Source organism: Terrapene carolina, unplaced genomic scaffold (genome assembly GCF_002925995.2).
Source record: "Terrapene carolina triunguis isolate 2854851 unplaced genomic scaffold, T_m_triunguis-2.0 Scaffold58, whole genome shotgun sequence".
NCBI classification, from domain to species: domain Eukaryota; kingdom Metazoa; phylum Chordata; order Testudines; family Emydidae; genus Terrapene; species Terrapene triunguis.
Window position 1 is genome coordinate 25544504 of NW_020664409.1, and position 20306 is coordinate 25564809.

General features: G+C 41.4%; 1 protein-coding gene across 1 annotated transcript in view; it reads right to left on the minus strand.

The window, feature by feature from the left end:
* CEP192 (centrosomal protein 192) overlaps positions 1–20306 on the minus strand; it is a 170208-nt gene that overhangs the window by 33547 nt on the left and 116355 nt on the right. The window contains exons 30-35 of the mRNA XM_029913877.1: positions 19298–19388; positions 18619–18795; positions 17107–17367; positions 16732–16853; positions 13379–13488; positions 4445–4586 (exon numbers count right to left, since the gene is read on the minus strand). Of these exons, the coding sequence (XP_029769737.1) occupies positions 4445–4586; positions 13379–13488; positions 16732–16853; positions 17107–17367; positions 18619–18795; positions 19298–19388 (903 nt within the window). The remainder of the gene's footprint in view (positions 1–4444; positions 4587–13378; positions 13489–16731; positions 16854–17106; positions 17368–18618; positions 18796–19297; positions 19389–20306) is intronic.

Here is a 20306-nt window from a genome sequence, read left to right on the forward strand (position 1 = left end):
CAGGAGTTTGTGGGGTGTCTCCTCAGTTTCCTCCAGAGGAATCTAGAGCTCATCTGCAACTCTCCTCAATAAATCTTGAAACTGTTTATGGTCAACTGGCGGAGATGACGAGGCCAGAGCAAGCGCCTCATCTGGAGTTGAAGATATTCCTGTTGGAACTGGCAGTACCAGTAGAACTGGCTCTGCCTTTTCCTCAATGCTGTACCAATTCTGGATAATGCAAAATATTATCCACAGTCCCCAACATGGTCAATGAGAGGGATCCACCATAGGTTGACAAGGGCAGCAAGGCATAGAGCAACGGTTCTCAAACTGTGGATTGGGACCCTGAATGGGGTCGCTAGGGCTGGCTTAGACTTGCTGGGCCCAGTGCTGATGCCCGAACCCCACTGCCCAGGGCCAAAGCCAAAACCTGAGGGCTTCAGCCCTGGGCGGCAGGACTCAGGTTGTAGGCCCCCTGCCTGGGGCTGAAGCCCTTGAGCTTCAGCTTTGACCCCCCTGCCTGGAGCGGTGGGGCTTGGGCTTTGGCCCCCACACCCAGGGCAGTGGGACTTGGGCGGGCTCAGGCTTCGGTACCCCCTCCTGGGGTCATGAAATAATTTTTGTTGTAAGAAGGGGGTCGCATTGCAATGAAGTTTGAGAACCCCTGGCATAGAGGAGACCAACAGTCCTGGGGTGAGGGGAGGGAACCTCATATTATGAGGCTGTGGCAGAGCCCAGGATATTCTAACTTCTCTGTCTGGGCTTATATCTCTTGGTGGGGTGATGGCAGTCCCATCTCCATGTCAGATTCCCCTGAAGAAGAAGAAAATGAGAGTTCCAGTTCCATTTGTGGTGCCCTTGGTACCATCTATGTAGCCCTAATGCAACTAGTAGATAGAATTAAGAATCGGTTTCTCTTGTAGTGTTTGTAGACTGCTAGTGTTAAAATTATCCTTTTAAGGACCAGGTCCATTAGAAGGGGGGATTCTGGGTTCAGAATTACAAAAAATATCCTCAGGAGTGGTATACGTGTCTGTTCTCGGACACTGGTGTTTCCTTATGCGCTCGTGTCAGTACCAACAGTCCATCAAGTTCTCACGTATTCTTTGATGGTACTGGTGGTTGTGCCGGTCTTGGTTTGTTACACTCTGTTCTTAGTATTGAGAGTCCTTCCTCTGTCAATGGTGCCGATGCAAAGGCTCTCTGACTCCTCAAAACCTGTGGGTTGGTACTGTGCCCTTTATAGGCTCTTGAACCTAGAGCATGAAGAGTCACCAAACTGAGAAGGATATTGGAGAAGTACCCCCTTTTCATTTAGGTGGTTCTGGAAGGGGATTTTTCTTTAGTCTTTTTAAGAGGACTTTCTAGCCTCACAGTGAGCTGGGGAAAAGGGCTTCTTAGCTCTAACTTTGCTCACCCATGTGTCAGAGGTGACAGTGCTAGATGGAACATTCATTAACACCTATGCATGATGAGCAGAGGGGGTCTGCCCACTTTGGATCAGACTGAGGCCTCAAAAAAATACTCCTTGTGGAGCATCCTAAGTTTGAATTCCCATGCTTGCCAGGTTCCGCTTGGAAGAGTGGCAGATACTGCACCAAGTCAAAATATAAGCTTCTCTAAGGCAGTACAGGCACCTTTGATGGTTGTTGCTGACCAAGAACTGTGTCCTGCCCCAGACGCATCACAAAGCCTGGGATCCTGGGCATAATGTGAGTCCCATCCAGGCTGGGGCAGACCTAGAGTGGAAGAGGTCCCTAAAAACCAACAAAACTAACCAGAACTAATATTTAAGTAATAAAATGTCTTTAGCAATGTTTACAGGTTCAAAGTTACAGGATCAGCTCCATGGACAATGGAGGGTTCCCTCTCAGACCACGCAGCGGTAGAATGGAACTGGAGAGGCACTCGGTCTGTACTGCTCCTTAAATCCTCAATTCAGACCATGAGAGGTTGCAACCGTGGACAAACAGACATCATTAGCAGAAGTCTTCCAATCTCAAGCACATGCCTACCCACAATGAAATACACTTAGGGACCAACACTCAAAGAAGCAGAGATTTCACTCAGGAAACCAGCAACAAGGCTTTGGAATGGAGGACTCCTTGTATCCCAGGCCCCGGCCACCCTGTTATTACATTTCAAAGACACTGCACTGATGGAGGACTCTGTACTATTATTGAAGATAGGGGCCAGAGCTCCAGTATGTTGCCCTTAAAAAAAATAAAATAAAAAAAGATGGCAGACAACCTAGTAATCTTTACTGATTTGGATTGGGAGGGTTTAAATCCCCAGGGCTGTGCTGGATGCTTTAGGACTCTAAATAGAAGACAAAGTAGGGAGCAGGGTCTAGAAGGTATCAAATGTGCCCTGATCTGGGAGAGAAATTAGCAGCAAGTGGGAGAAAGACAATCTCAGCAATTCTGAGGGGTGCAGAATTTAAATTCTACCTAGTTTACACCCAGAGGCTAAAGTTGCAGCCAGGTGCAGGACCCTCCCCACCAGGTGACAAACTTTTGTTTCATTACTCAAGGACATAATAAAGGAATAATTATTTTAGGCCAGGAAAAAAGAAGCCATTCTGCAACTTGATTTATGGATATCATTGGTAAAGTAAGGACCTGACAAGCCTGAGAAAGAGGAAGCACTCTTCCCAGAATCCTCAGAGGTAGAGAGACAGCACTTCAGTAGCAGGCGGCATATCATACACGCAGGGAGAATCTGCTTCAGAATTATATTAGACAGCGGGAGCCCTAGAGAGAACTGATCTATGGAGAAATGGAGTGTGTCTGAAATATTGGAGTATGCAGCAGTCAGTTCCAGTGTTGATACTACCCGGGGGGGGGGGGGGGGGAAGGAGAGGGAGGAAAGAGAGTAAACAAACATACTAGCAGAAGAAGGGTGGCGATTTTACCCAATAAGATCAGCCCCGGTCAATGAAGCACAAAGTTTCTGAAAGTAAAGAAAGGCCTGCACAATTGGGTTTATCCTGGTGATAATGCAGCCTGCCAGGGGTCTGTCATTTGGACTGAGACTCCTGAATAGCTTTACCTGGACAAGGAGCTCTAAAGTTGGCTGCCAGGCCATGAAGACAAGACAAGCGTCACTTCTTGGAGACAGAGCTGAATCTTAAGAGCACTCAGTCCCCAGGGGTTCAGAGCCTTTGAGGAAGACTGGTGGGGGAGACAGGGAGGAAGAGAGTGGATAATGTTCTGCCCTCTCCTGTAGGGCTCCTGTCTGGCTAGAGAGCTTTGAAACAGATCTCAGCAGCAGAAGATTCCTACACTCACTGGGTTTTTCCCTTTTCTTCCCTTTAAGTTCAGGAGGAATAGGAGGTTAGGAAGGACAGAAAAATAGCTGAGAACTGAAGTATTAGGTAGCATGTTATGCTTCCAGGTTAGGAGGCAGAGAAGAGAGAACACACTGACACATATATCAGACTTAACTGATAAATATTTTGCCTCATTGCTTCTGGTAGGTGGTGCCATAATGTTTGTCAGTAGCTAACTGTTGGGCATGAGAAGAAAAAAAAACAGGGACAAATGTACTTTGACATATCTAATAGTGTTCCACAGAACTGCTCCATAGTCCTCACAGAACTGATCTCTGAACTGGAACACTAGCAGTTTGAGGGAAAGTTGACTTCTGGATTGATCTTGTTATTCCTTTAGGGAAGCAATGTGGGTTCCACAATCTTTGAGGGCTTCATGTGGTGGATATGTCAGTGTAACAGCTAATCAGTTCCCCATAATAAGTTTATTCTCCTCACAGAGGCATCAAAACTTCAGCTAGCTTCTCCCACCTACCCCCAAACAAGCCTTAATCTCTCAGATGAGGGGCATAATTTATTTTGAAAAAATACATTCTCTTTGCCAGCTGACAGAATGCAGCAGAAGAAATATCCATAAATTGCAGGCAGGGGTGCACCATCAGCTTTTTATTAGTTTAGAATTTTAGTTATCACAATTCTATCAGAGTGTACGTCAAAATGCAAAAACAAGATCCATTGTAATACGCCGCTACCTCGATATAACGCCACCCGATATAACACGAATTCGGATACAACGCGCTAAAGCAGTGCTCCTGGGGGACGGGGCTGCGCACTCCGGTGGATCAAAGCAAGTTCAATATAATGCGGTTTCACCTATAACACGGTAAGATTTTTTGGCTCCGAAGGACAGCGTTATATCGAAGTAGAGGTGTATTCAACTCAGAAATCACCATTTTCAGGGTACTGCCAAAACCCTTCCTAATCCATGGAGAAATGAGGGAGTGGCAGTATAAAGAAAAAAGACAGCTGAACTTTTTGATCTAGTTTTTGTCACCGACAATGTCACTGTCCCATACACCAGTATCTCTAAAAAGCTTTATCAAGCTTTAAATGTGAAAAGTAACATGACTCCCCTAATTAGCAGAAAATCATAATGATTTTTATATGTATTAAATCTAATGTTCACTTTACCTGTCTGACTCCAAGCTATGTCCTGGAGACTGCTGAAGACAATCCCTCTTAAAACTGGAATCTCCAACCACAGAAAGAATAACTTTACGCATATTTCCATAAAAAAGCTCAATGTCATTTGTCCTTTGTGGTAGGTCATACACTGAGAAAACATATTTTGAAGGATTAAAAGGAAAAAAAAAATCTAAAAAAGGATAACAACAATTAGGCTAGACATTTCAGAAAAGATACCCGTAATAAACTAATAAATGGACTGTGTAACCTAATAGAGAGTTTGCATTACTGAACCTAAAGTAGACTTGTTTTTGGAAAATAAGTGTTGGTTGGCTTCCAACATGCAGACATGAGCTAACATGAACATAGAACCCAATGAGAGCCTCACCATACAGCAATTTTAGTGTTTCTGCATATTTGGATTGAAAAGTTGTATTAAGAATATTTAAGTTTCTTCTACATTTTTATGCAAATGCTACAATGCTATGATTTTAGGCTCACCAGTCACAATAAAATAGTTTTGGCAGGTAAAAGGTAAAATGGTGTATGAAATAGAAGTTACTTATAATTGGAGGTCTTTGAGATGTGAGGTCCTTATTAGTATTCCACTTGTGGCTACACCAGCTCACCATTCACCTGAGTCTGGAGATTTTTACTAAACTGCATCTGGTCCACGCTTGCACAGCTATTCTCCTCATGCTCCAAACCAAGAGTATAAAGGGCAACGTGGACCAACACTTCCCCAGTTCGTTATTTTACTGCAAATCCAGATTATAATCTGCAGCAGAGGGTATGGAGGGAGGGTAGTGGAATACAGATAAAAGACCACACATCTCAAAGAATCTCTGGTTACAGGTAAGTAACCTCCATTTCTTCTTTGAGTGATTCTCCCTATGTGTATTCCACACATGGGAGATTAGCAAGCAGTAGTCAAATAGGAGGTGAGTGCGAAGACACAGAAGTGATAGCTGACTGTAATACTGCTGTCCCCACAGCTATATCTATAGAAGACAGCTAAACCAAAGTGTAATGGCTCTTGAAGATGTGCAAGGAGCTCTAGACAGCTGCCGTACATATCTCCAGTAGACCTGGCCTACGCTCTGGTGGAATGAGCCCTTAGCCCCCTCTGGGGAAGGGAGGTGAACTAATTGGTAGCAAAAGAGAACACCGCCAGCGATCCATGTACAAAAACTTTCTGCGCAGATATAGATTGACCCCTTGACCTCTTTGCTATGGAAACAGTCAGTTTAGGTGTCTTTCTAATCGCCTTTGTTCTTCGTAAACAAAAGGCCAGTGCCCTTCAGATGTCCGGAGAATGAAGCCTCTTCTCTTCATTAGAAGTATAGTTTCAGAAGAAAAATTGTAAGTGGATGTGAAATTCTAAAGTTACCTTAGAGATGAGTTTCAGGTCGGGGCACAATGAAACCTTTTCTTTTTGGAAGGTGGTACGTCGGGGGGGGGGGGGGGGTTTCCATGAGTGTTCCCAGCTCACTGACTCTTCTGGCTGATGTTATGGTGAATAGGAAAGCAACTTTCATTGAAATACAGGGTACAGAAGGCTTGAAGGGAGTTCTGGTGAAACAAAAGAATGAAGGTACCACTGGGATGCGAGTTTCACCACCAATGGTGGGAAGGATCAAAGAAGGCCATTCAAAAATTTAGTTGTCGCAGGATGAGTAACAAATAGTGTGGTTGTCAACAGGGGGAAGGAAAAGCACTGACTGCTGCCAAATGAACCCAAAAGAGAACTAAAAGAGACTCAGTGTCTTAACAGTAAGTATATATTCCAGAATAGCATGGATCCCAGCAGATTCTGGAAATAACTGGTGTCATTGAGCCCAAGAGGAGAAATGCTTCCATTTAGCTGAAGAACATCTTCTGGTAGACTCTTTTCTACTTTGATTGACAATGGATTTATGGAACATGAATGCTCTACATCTGATGCCCATCCAAATACCAGTTCCTGAGATGCAGCGGTTCTGGGCTGAGATGTCTGAAGGTGGAGCGGGGAGGGATAACTCAGGGGTTTGAGCATTGGCCTGCTAAACCCAGGGTTGAGAGTTCAATCCTTGAGGGGGCCATTTAGGGATCAGGGGCAAAAAAAATCTGTCTGGAGATTGGTCCTGCTTTGAGCAGGGGGTTGGACTAGATGACCTCCTGAGGTCCCTTCCAACCCTGATATTCTATGATTCTAAGATTTGCTTGTGTTAGAAGGTCTGGAAAAGGGTGAATGCTTATGGGCGGACAAGCTGAGAAAAAAAGATACTAATTTTCCCTAAACATTTTATTTTAAGTGTGTTGCACATGTCCATTCCACCTTTGGTGTGAGCATGTAGGCACACAGTCATTGGAAATTTTTCTCAGTGGTACGTATTGGGCAGCTCGAGCACCCCTGTTGCCATGTACATGGATATAAAGGGCCCAGCCCCCCACTGCTCCTCAGTTCCTTCTTGCCAGACAACTCCAATGCAGAGGTGTAGGAGGGAGGGTTGTGGAATGGACATGTGCAACACCTCTCAAACAACAGTTATTTGAACACACAGAGCACTTGTTAAGGCAAGCCAAGCTATTTCAACAACCATCACAGGTGATAAGAAGGAACTAAGGGTGCTTGGGGGCGGCTGAGCCCTTTATACTGGCACACAGGGATGTGCAGTAACAGAAGGTGCTCAAGCCACCCCAACAGGTATCACTAAGGGAAAAATGTCTGATGATTGTGCACGAGCATGCTCATACTATAACTGGAAAGCACATGTGCAATCACTTCAAGAACTAAAGTAAATACATGAACCAGAACGGTCTTGGCCAGTTGGGTGAAATAAGGATGACTCGAACTCTGTCATGATAAATTTTCTGTAGGACCTGTGCTATTAATGGGATGGGAGTGAAAGCATACCGGAGGTGATCCTTCCACGTTAGCAGAAGGGCATCTCCCTTTGGGCCTTTGCCTAGAGCGCCTCTCAAGCAGTATAGGCGAAGTTTCCTGTTAAACTATGAGGCAAAAAGGTCCCAAGACTGGGTGAAGACCTCATCCAGGACTGAATTCTCAATCTCCCATTCATGATCTGTGGAAAAATGCCTACTGAGATGGTCTACTAGGTAGTTCTACACACCTGGTAAATATGCTGCTGAAAGGTTTATGTGATGGTGGATGCTACAGGTCCAAAGGTTGACTGACTCTATTCAAAGAGGGAGGAACCTTTTGTTCTCTCCTGCTGCTTTATACTGAAGACAGTTGTCATTTTGTACAGCATTATTTGAATATGCCAGGATTGGATGAGCGGGAGGAAGGCATTGCAGGCACAACAGACTGCTCATTTCTAGTAAATTGATATGCATTCTGGACTTCCAAGGGGGTCCATATGCCTTGTGCAGAACAATCATCCATATGAGCTATTCAACCTAACAGGCAGACATCAGTAAAGATGCCTGCCTTGGGTATCTATGTGAGGAAAGTGATCCCCACTCAAACAGTCTTTGGCTTGTCCACCAGGTGAAAGAGTCCAGAACCTTGGATGGAACTGTCAGTATGGCACAGATATTGCACCCCTCTGGTGAGTAGACAGAGAGAAGCTAGGTTTTCGGACAACAGAAATGGAGCCTGGCAAATAATATCACATGTGTGCATGAGGCCATGTGGCCGAGGAGAAACAGGCATGTTCTAACTGGAGCCTGAAGGTGACCTGGTTTATGAAAGCCTGCATGGCATGGAACCTCTCGATAGAGAGATAGCCTCTTGCTGTAGTTGAGTCCAAGTTCATTCCTACAAAGTTTATGGACCATGTGGGGGCTCAAAGCAGACTTCTCGTAGTTAAACTCCTATAGAAGTAAAGAGGCAAAGCAGAAACAGATTGCCAGCTGGACTTCCTCATATGACCTGCTCATTACAAGCCAGTCGTCGAGATATGGGAAGACTGTGAACCCATTTCTTTTCATCCAAGCTGCCATCACTGAAAAAAAAACTTTTGTAAAGACTCTCGGTGCTGTAGCTAGCCCAAATAGAAGAACACTTGAAGGTAAGCCTTGGCAACCAATTTGCCCTCATCAATTAAGAAATGGAAGCAGGGTCTATTTTCCCAAGGAAGCTTGTCTTTAAAACTTAAAAACTTAGTATAACTGGTGAAATCATATTGAGCTAGAAGAGTCAAGTAGTTTGAAATACTGAATTGGAGCGAGGTGAAGACGACCTTTCTTCCCAGGAGACCAAGCCATTTGGACCTTTGTCTGAGGGAATAGTTTTAGAGTGTTGCAGCCTTCATCTCTCAGTGGCAGCTTGTAACACCAAGGAGTTAGGCAGTGGGTGTGAGAATATAAACTCTCCCCCCTTGGATAGGACTAAGTAGTGCTTCTCAGCCTTCTTTAGGGTGGAAGCACAAGAAGTGGGAATGTGCCACAGTTTTTTTGCAGGATCCAAAAGGCTGAGGGCTGAAAAATGTCCAGAAATCTATGTTGGGGCTCCTGAACTCCAAACTGTATCTGCACCTCGTACATCACTTTGTGAAAGAGTTTCTGAGAGTGCCTGAAATTGTCAGGTGAAGATGGGGTAACCACCTCATCCAGGGCAAGAGGAAACTGCTCCCAAAGCAGTCAGATCCATCAGCTTCATTTCACCTTCATCCTCTGATGGGACCAGTCAGGGTTGGCAAGGAGATGGTATATAAGGCTCATGTACCCATTCTAAGTGCCTTGGGGTAGGATCCCAAGGTCTCCAGTAGTGCCAGTATGAGGGATCAACTGGCAGGGAAGACTGGAAACCAGAGAGCTGTCAGTCCACACTACCCTTTATACCCTCGGTTCGGAGCACAGAGAGAACAGCAGCGCATGTGTGCACCAATGGACAGTGCTTACTAAAAACTTCCAAAATCAGGGACAATGCACACATAGGTATCCATGTAGGGAATAGGTATCATCACTCAAAGAAGAAAATGAACAGATAAAACTTCTGATAACTTCAAATCCACAGGATATGTACTCTCTTACTATAAACAACGCGGGTCAATGTATATTATTGGCTCTGCTGCATAGTAGCTAGAAAGGATGATTATTACTGTTGTATAGCACCTACACGCCAGATTAGGAATACTTGGATCAAGAGTGCCACACATTCTGTGGAGTGTCAAATTTCATTTGGATTTCCAATCCATCATGTAACTCTCTGATGTCAACGGAAAGTTTATAAAATGATAAAGGGCAGAATCTGGCCTTTACGCAGTAACTGAATTGTGCTATTTGTTCTGCAGCTGGCACATTTAACACCACTTAGCCAGCAAATATGGTCAGCCTTAGAAACAACACTATTTCTACCCTCCTTCATCCTATTCTCCCTTTTGTTTCTCTCCCTCTTTCCTCACATCTCCCCCCTGCTTCATTTCTATACCTGCAGAAAATCTCAATTCCAAACCCAGCCCTCCCATACAGTAAGTATCACTTCTATACCCTTCCCCATTTTTATTTGCTGAAGTGATCATCAGTTAACTAGTTAATGCTGATTTTTAATTGGTAGCATTAGGCTTGGCAGGTACTGATTTAATTTGTTAGTTGTTGGTAAATGTCAATTTTACCTGACACACAGAAACCAACTAAAACAGTGGTTTTCAACCTTTTTTCATTTGTGGACTCCTAAAAAAATTTTAAACGTAGGTACAGATCCTTTTGGGGGTCTGTGGACCCCTGGGGTCTGCAGACCACAAGTTGAAAACCACTGTTCTATGGTGGTAACAAGGTTTCGTGGACCCCTTAGACAGTCTGCAGACCCCTAGGGGCTCCGTGGACCACAGGTTGAAAGCCACTGAATTTAAAAATACCTATTTATAGCAGTCAGGAAGCACAGCCTTCCTCTGCCACCTAATGCCTCCAAGGATCCAGTATGTACACATTTCATAAAACCCTTGGGAATCTTTTGGAACAAGAAATGCCATTTAAATGTGACTACTAGATAGGTTAGATAACTGTCAACAGCCACAGCCTCCATGCAGTGTCTCAAAAGTGCTATTATTGCACCTTGGAGAGAAGTTGCAGGTTTAATAAGTCAATGTATGTAATAATTACATACAGAGAACTATGTTAAAAGATGTTTAGTAAAGCACCAAAAAAAGAAAATGCTAGAATTAAGGATGTCCGGGCAACTTTAGTTTGCTCCCATTGTGCATCCACATTCTGACACATTCTATAATTACATGATAACATACTATTTTTTCCACAGGACCTCTGCTTCATTCAGTGCACAAATGGACTGTATTTACTGAATGGCTAGCTATTCAGAATTTGTTTTTATTCTCCTCATTGAATATGTAGCCACTGGCTTTATTTACTGCACACCATCCAACCCCAACCCAACTAAATATATAATAATTAGGGCTGTTGATTAACCGCAGTTAACTCACGCAATTAACTAAAAAAATTAATCGAGATTAATCGCAGTTTTAATTGCGCTGTTAAACAATAGAATACCAACTGAAATTTATTAAATATTTTGGATGTTTTTCTACATTTTCATATATATTATATTGTGTTGTAATTGAAATCAACGTGTATATTATTTTTATTACAAATATTTGCACAGTAAAAATGATAAAAGGAATAGTATTTTTCAATTCACCTCATACAAGTATAGTACTGTAGTGCAATCTGTCATGAAAGTGCAACTTACAAATGTAGATTTTTTTTTGTTACATAACTGCACTCAAAAACAAAACAATGTAAAACTTCAGAGCCTACAAGTTCATTCAGTCCTACTTCTTGCCCAGCCAGTTGTTAAGACAAAAGTGTGTTTACATTTACAGGAGATAATGCTGCCCTCTTCTTATTTACAGTGTCACCAGAAAGTGAGAACAGGCATTTGCATGGCACTTTTGTAGCCAGCATTGCAAGGTATTTACGTGCCAGATTGCTGAACATTCATATGCCCCTTCATGATTCCGCCGTCATTTCAGAGAACATGCTTCCATGCTGACGACGCTTGTTAAAAAAATAATGCGTTAATTAAATGTGTGACTGAACTCCTTGGGGGAGAATTGTATGTTCCCTGCTCTGTTTTACTCACATTCTGCCATATATCTCACGTTATAGCAGTCTCAGATGATGACCCAGCACATGTTGTTCATTTTAAGAACACTTTCCCTGCAGATTTCACAAAACCCAAAGAAGGACCAATGTGAGATTTCTAAAGATAGCTACAGCACTCGACACAAGGTTTAAGATTCTGACGTGCCTTCCAAACTGAGAGGGACGAGATGTGAAAATCAACCTTCTGCTGGTGGCATCTGACTCAGATAATGAAAATGAACATGTGTTGCTCTGCACTCCTTTGGATTGTTATTGAGCAGAACCCATCATCAGCATGGATGCATGTCCTCTAGAATGGTGGTTGAAGCATGAAGGGACGTATGAATCTTTAGAGCATCTGGTACGTAAATATCTTGCAACGCCAGCTACAACAGTGCCATGTGACCGCCTGTTCTCACTTTCAGGTGACATTGTAAACAAGTGGGCAGCATTATCTCCTGCAAATGTAAACACACTTGTTTGTCTGAGCGATTGGCTGAATAAGAAAGAGGACAGAGTGGACTTGCAGGCTCTAAAATTTTACATTGTTTTATTTTTGAATGTAGTTTTTGTGATATAATTCTACATCTGTAAGTTCAACTTTCATGATAAAAAGAGATTGCACTACAGAACTTGTATTAGGTGAATTGAAAAATACTATTTCTTTTGTTTTTTTACAGTGCAAATACTTGTAATCAAAAATAAATGTAAAGTGAGCACCATACACTTGGTATTCTGTGTTGTAATTGTAGAAAATGTAGAAAATATCCAAAAATATTTAATTAAATGGTATTCTATTATTAATAGTGCGATTGATCGCGATTAATTTTTAAAATCATGCAATTAATCGTGATTAAATTTTTTAATCACTTAACAGTCCTAATAATAATTAATTTTCTCATTAATTTTTCTATGGTGCTCAACATACCATGAATGCTTCACCAATATTACATTGTTTTTGGCTTGTCGGTCCCAGGATATTAGAGAGACAAGGTGGGTGACGTAATATCTGTTATTGGACCAACCTCAGCTGGTGAGAGACAAGCTTTCAAGCTTCACATCTTTTGTTGTTGTAAAGACAAGGCAAACATTTAATAGAAAAGAATACATGGGGAAAGAATCAGTCTAGATTATATTCACCTGTAAATCCTTAAGCAACCTAATTTCTGTGTGTCCCTGAATACTATTTAACACTTTTGATGCTCAGTAAGTAAATAAGTTTTTGGCATTCAATATGAAATTTGTTTTTGTTCAGATGAGATATTGAGGGTTTTCACCAACTCACAAAAAAAGGACACCCTCAGAGGCCAAAGTAGACTTTCTTAATAATCTGGATAATAAATTCCTTCCTGGTACAAAGCAGAGGAAGAAAAGGCACTGCTTGAAATACTTCTTTTTTGGTATAAGTAATTTTTGCACTACTTTTAAAAAATGTTCCTTAGAAACTATAAAATGGTCACTTCTTAAAGATAATTTTACAAAGATCAGAATAAATTAACAGTGACAAATTTGCATTGAAGTGTCCGAATATAATATTTTTGAAGCAGCAATGAGAGGAAGAAGCTATTGAAACCATTATTCAACATTTATAATGCAATACTGCCTACAGGTCAACCAAGTAAGAGTCCTGTTTTGCCATGAGCGTACTGTACAAGCTTAGCAAATGGCAGTCCTTGCCACAAAGAGCTTACAACCAAAAAAACCCCCACATAACAGATAGGCAAAAATAAGCAGGTCTGGGTAGAGAATAAGAGGAGGTAAATTTTGTGCAAATCAGGATTTCTATTCTGTATTTACCAAATATTGCACAAATATTTTTATTAGAAGTGATGTCTAGAACAAACATTTCAGGAATAAATATTTGTAATGGTACTTTTTCAGAAGTTACATGTTTACCTTCAGTCACTAGCTGTTCCCCTTGAAATTCTTCATCAAAGGTAATGTTTCTCAGCATGCTGTTTTGAGGGAGTATTTGTTTTGCTGCCTCTGGTTTATACAGCACAGCTCTGTTAAGAGAAATATCAGAAAAACATATTTGGGATCCTCACTCATTTTTACCACTTAGGCTAAGACAAAAAGTACATCTCAGTGGGAGGGAAAAAAAGTCTACCACCAAAACAACCTTTACTCTATTTCTTGAATACATCAAACCTGTAACTTTCTTCAGTGATGTGACAGTTTTTATGAGCATACCTCATTCAAGAAATATCTGTTCTACTGCTCCATGATGTAGGAACTAGTGAATTGAGACAGTGTGATATTTTTTATTTTCACTGCTGGTTTGGTTAAATGAATTTCTGAAGAACTTGCCCACTCTCACACTGTTTTAATTTTAAATAAGTAGTCTGTGGTACCACACAACGTTTTCATCTTCAGAGTGAATATGATGTTAGCACTCCAAAAATCTGAAATCTGAGGGGATTCACATGGTTGTTATAATCTGGGCTTCAGGAATTTGGAAGCCTATTCTAACATGTTAATTTTTTTCTGGATTTCTACAAAGTTTCACAAATGGGGTCTTCAAAATAGATATAATGTTAGTGTGGTGTGGCCATTTATTGCCCCATTCTCTGAGCATGTTTCTAATGACAGTCCTTCATTGGCAAGTGCTGTAGTCATGAGGCTTAACTGATTCGATCTGATTTTGACAAATGCTAACAAATCCTTTTGAAGCCACTTTTGAAAGTTAGGCCACCTATTTAGTTACCTAGGGATAGCAATACGGATTTAGGCTTGCATATAAAAACTGAACCCCAAAATTGTGATTTTAGGAGGAAGAGACATTTTGCTCTGAGTTAAAAGTCTAACCTTTCATCCAACCTTTGTGCGTCAAAAATGTTATTTAAAGTTGAGTCATTGAGTACCAAAACACATGGAGAAGTTATAAACATCTGTCTACAGACTAGTAAATGTACCTATATGAGCATGGCTTAGGAATTTTTGCTAGTTTTGCATTTTTTAATTATTTTAATTCAGGACTTTGGTAGGTTGATTGACCTACAACTCAAATGTCACAAAAACCTAAAGACCTACTGACTGGATATATTTTTGGATTCATGGACTTTGAGCGTGAAATTACTGGAATGGGAAAGTTCTTCGTTTACATACAGGAGAATTAAACAAGTCCCTATGTCAATGATCTCAAGGGAGTCCCCCATTCTGATTCACTACAGGACTCCTGAGGAGTAGCTCCAAGCATGAGAAACTAGTTAGGACACCATCTTCAAAAACTGAATGAAAGGAAGACAACTTTACTTGTTGGCTTGCTTACATGCCTCCAATGGCTATTGCTATAGTCACTGACTTCTGGCCTCTGGCTAAGCAATGCCATCATGCCCGACAGAGACCCTGTGCTTCTTCCACCCTGCTGGCTGGCTACCGAGAGATAAGACTCCATCAACAGGCAACATTTGAGGTGTGACATCTACAAGCAAGCAGCCTCCACCTTGCTAGCCAATAAGTCCATACACAACATCTAAGCCAGTGAAAGTGCCAACTAATCTTTTCAACCATGTACCAGTTTCCCGAAGCTGAATGTAGCCACTAGAGTAAAAAACATCCTTCCTAAGTATCAACTTTTCAAATTTATTTTGTTTTCTAGGTATTAGTAGAGGGATGCCTCTACCTCAGCATTCCTGCACTTGTTTTTAACTCTGGCAGATGCTGGTAGTGAGCGCGTGTGGATGGCTAGAACCAACAGAATTCATCTGAGAAGCATGCCTATCAAATAGTTCTTAAGTTAAACTGCCTTGCTGTCTAAAAGATCACACATGCATATATTTCATGGGTTAGGTGGTGTATGTTTAATCAGGAAAAATCATGTTTTCACCTAAATTTATTTGAATTTCAAATATAACCTGCTGTGTCATTTTGAATTGTATTGGAATATTGCAAGTAACCCTCTATGTTTGGGGGATGGAGTGAAGATACTGGCGGTTACCTAACCGCCTATATAATTTGGAAAGGCTACATTAATTGGCATCAGAGCTGTAGTCTCAACATTAGCTTCATCCTGGAAGTGGTTTGATGCTCTATGACTATCAACTATTTGGTTGGAAACTAAATATAACTGAGTGGCAGTGAGACTGATCATGCCCTGTTACTTTGGGGGCAGTCTTGTTTAGCTAAATTATTACACAGAAATTTACAAGGAACTGTTGGTTTATTTGGTATGGTTTAATCAGTTTGATAGATTGGTCTGATATAAACTAAATCAAAAGTTTATATGTATTTTATTTTATTATGTTTACTTAGTTTCATTAATAAAATATAAAAATTGGAAAAACTGTTTGCTTTGTATATTTCCTCCCTACAGGTCAGGGTCCCAGACTGGATGAGTCCTGGGGTAAATGTAAGCAGCAACTCTGACCTGTGTAGTGGTGTTCCATAGAACTCCCCTAAAGTCCTCCGATAGCTGGTGCACAAACAGGAAAACTTAGCTTTTGAAACAAAGTTGATTTACGTAAGGATCATTTATTTCAATGAGCCACAAGTCTTCCAGAACTTTGCAAGGCCTGGGTGGATATCAGCCAGTCAACCTAAAGCCTAGCCAATTCCCCCATAAGACGTCTATACTCACTAATTTTGGAATCCATTTTTGGGAAACTTGGGCTGAATGTTCTGAGTGATAGATGGTTTGGTGTTTTGATACTTACTTTGCAACTTCAATATATGATCAGATCATCTGTTCTAGATACAGCAAAAGTTCTCCTTAAACTTAGCTTATTAAAAGTAGAGTGGCTGGTTAATTTTTCATCTTATTACAATTAAATATTTATACCTCAGATCCATTGTGCACACTTTAATTACTTGAATAACCTCTGAAGTGTGAACGTCTAAATATCCTAGAGGATTTCATTTGTGCGCACACACACATCCCTAACCCTCTCCACACATAAGAATACAAATCAGCAAGCCAAGGTGAGGATCTCATTGAAGACTAATATAAAAAAATTGAACATCTACACTCTTCCTCTCAAGAGTTCTTAATTTTTTTGAATTTAAGTAAAGGCTATATAAAGTTAAGAGCAAAGCATATTAGGAATAAAAAGGTAGAATCTCTCTTCTGATACTAGAGTCACACAAATCCAAAGTATGCTAGACTTAATGAGGCTTCATAATATCAGCAAGGATATTCATGTTATCCTTAGAGACACTGTAGAAACGACATGAGTAGTACTTTACATTTGACTTTTAACATACTTGTAATAAAATAGCTGACTATTTCAGAGTAGTAAATTCAACCCTACCTGCGATACTGCTGCCTGGAAACTTCATCTCCACAAAAGAAGCATATTGTAGATAATAATGATGTGTTTGTTTTATGTAACATTTCTTCCCTTTCCACAAGATTACATGTTACTGTAACCACCTGATAGAAAGAAAGTCTTTAAATACTTGAATTTTCAAAGTTTTTTCCTTGAAATTAGTATCAAGTTTGGTAAAATAAAGTCAGCGTCAATGAAGTGTACTGTAACGCCAAGCTAGTTTAGTCTTCTGGATTTCATAAACTTGAATACAGTTCAATTGGAGAATTTACACACATTTTACAGGTCATATTAGCTGGATATGTTAGCTTCAATTAAATTAATACAACTTGCGTTGAACTGGGCTTTTACACTTACCTCTTGTGTTCCTTCCTTAAGTACAAATTTCTCTGGAGAAACAATCATCACTTTAGGATCCATGACAGCTTTTGACTGAAGGTCCCTAAAGCATAGTGCTTTAACATAGGCAGCTCGAGAGCCCATATTTCTTATGCGGAAAGTAACTTCTCTAAATTTATCAGGCAATAATTCATTCAGTGTTACCATGTAACTGTCAGACAGTTTTTTAACGTTTTCTAAAATTACATTGCTTGTTCCCCCATATCCAGACAAAGGTATCTGAAAATAAAAATAGTAATTCAGCTAACATTTTAAGAATGTCTCTAACAAAACAGTGTTATGAAAGCTACTAAGGTTTACAAAGAATCCAAATGGTTAAGGGAGGGACCCATGAAAAAGCTTTAAATGTGATACTTTGAAAAGGTCTATTTTCAGTGTGACATTAAGTGCAAATTAATTTTATTGTATTTTACCTCAGACTGTTTAAAATTCTGTTAACACTCTTCTAACAGTTGCAAGAACATCTGAGGGCTTGCCTACATGGTGGGGTAATGTGCAGTATGATTTCTGAAGTGCACGAACATGTTTGTACAATATAAACCTGTGTAAAGCACATCAGTTGGTCTGTGTAAACCCTGCTAAAAACTGAGAGTTTCCTAGTGCATTTTAATATGTACCCATTAAGGAACTTTTAAGGCGCACCGGGACACAACACATTAGCGTGCTTCAGAAATGACATCCCTGTAGTGCATGTTACCCTACCATGTAGATAAGTGGGGTCAACACGCATCACCCTTGCAATTGTATATTGTGAGCTCTCAGGCCTTAAGGGTATGTCTACACATCAAAGAAAAACCTGTGGCTGGCCAGCTGACTTGGGCTTGCGAGGATGTTTCATTGCTGTGTAGACCTCTGGGCTTAGGCTAGAGCCCTAGCTCAAGGACCCTGCAGGATGGGAAGGTCCCAGATCCTGCAGGGTTCAAGAGCCCAGGCTCCAGCTAATAAAATCATTAAAAACCACCACTTCACCTAGACCCAACTCATGGCTTGGGGGGGGGGGGGGCCCCGGGGAAAAACACCCCCCCCCCCCCCCCCCCCCCCCCCCCGGGTGGGGGGGGGGGGGCGCGCAGGAAGCAAGTCACCCTAACTCCCCCCCACACACACTCCCTTTGGCCATGCACCTTCCTCTCAGCATTCAGCTTTCCCCACCCCCCAAGCAGCCTCCCACACACACTCTCCCTTCTCCACACCAGCTCCTGCTAGCTCCATGCTGTCTCCCCACACACCTGCTGGGAAGAGTGCTTGCCCACACCCCCAGCCTTTCAGGGGTTCACACGGAAGGGTGGGTGAGCCCGTTACACTCCCTGAGAGGTGGGGAAGAGGTGACAGGAGCCCGCCCACCTCCCAGGCCTCCCTGCAGCACTCCTGTACACAAGCCTGCCTGCCTGCCACCCTCTGCCCTGCCCCAGGAGGGGAGAAGCCAGGAGCTCACTCACTAGAAATATTACAAAATTAAGTCAGAACTCTTACAGTAAACTTAATTCCTGGTTGCGACTGAATCCCCAACTGTTTGATTTCAAGCTTTGCTAACATGCAAGCTACATGAGTGGGTGCAAACATCAAGAAGATATTGGTATCTTCTCTTGGGCGGATTTTGAGCTCCTGATTACTAGTCAACCGCTCTTCTGTACCAAATGTATTTCTCAACTATAAAAAAAATAAAATGATTGAGTGCAATAAAAACCAGCAACATTTCACTGTTAATTCAAAAAAGTTTAACTTTATAAAATGAGTTTCAAACTAACTAAACCTGAAATTGACAGTGGAAGGCAGACACTTGAGATTGCAGCCTCTAATATCTGTCTTACGCTATTTCAAACTGGCTATTTCAGAGAGACAGGCACCAAAGAGACTGGTTTGGAAGGACTTAACCCATCCTCTAAAATGGAGATGGACTGGCCTGCTGTTTTAGAATGAACTCAAGAATTTTACTGTTTGTACTGAAACTGATTCACATATGACCCTTGGAATATGATCCCTTAATGTAAATTAAGATTCTCTATTGAGGCTACCTGTATGAGCAAACATTTTTAGATAAAATGCCATATCAAGCTTAAATATTAGACAAGCAGAGTTTTGGAGTTTTACTAAAATAAAGACTTTTTATAACGTTGGTTAAAAGTGTTACAGAAGTTTGCATTATGCTAACCTGAAAGCAGTTCTGATCTTGACCTCTTATCAAAAGTCGTAAATGCTGAGTTGCAGATGGAGAGTTATTTCTTAGAGTTAGTTTCTGTTGACTGAAAAATATTTAGGATAGTTTCAGCTACACCGGATTTATTTAAACACGTTTATTAATGTTAAAGGGATAATAGTGGTTCTGACTCTCACCCCTCAAACCAAGCAAGAGGGACTGAAGTTCTACCTGCTGCAGAAGTGACTGCTATTTGCATGTCAAATAGATGCAAATTGCATTCCTCTTTGTTACACTTTTTATTTATACCCTGCTACATTCTTTTGGAGAAAGTTGTTACATTACTGCTTCCCTCTCCAAAGGGCATGATCCGGGGCATCTATGTACCTCTTTGACAAAAGGTGTTATTTAAACAGATTTAAGTGAAATGGGGTGCAAGAGGCTGAACAGACACTTTCACCTTAAACCAGGCTTAAATAATTTAGGAATTTAGGCTAAACCAAAATGAGACTATTTAAAACACACATTCTATGCACAGTTAAACAACCAATTTAAATTGACCTGGTGCAGCTTTTTCAAGGCCTCAGATTACACAATCAGTAGTTAACATTGGAGGAACGGTCTATCAGTGTCTATTAGCCAAGATGGTCAGGGACACAACTCCTTGCTCTGGGTGTCCTTAAAACCTGAGACTCCCAGAAGCTGGAACTGGATGATAGGGGATGGATCATTCAATAACTGCCCTGTTCTGTTCATTCCTTCACAAGAACTTGGCACTCGCCACTGTTGGAATACAGGACACTAGGCTAAATGAGCCATTGGTCTGACCCAGTATGGCCATTATATTCTTAACATGTCCATTGCATTTGTGATATTTCCCAGAAAATGAAGTTTTGAGCTGTTGAAAACAAGGGTGTCCATCCAAGAACTTGCCTTGAGTATCAGAGGGGTAGCCATGTTAGTCTGAATCTGTAAAAAGCAACAGAGGGTCCTGTGGCACCTTTAAGACTAACAGACGTATTGG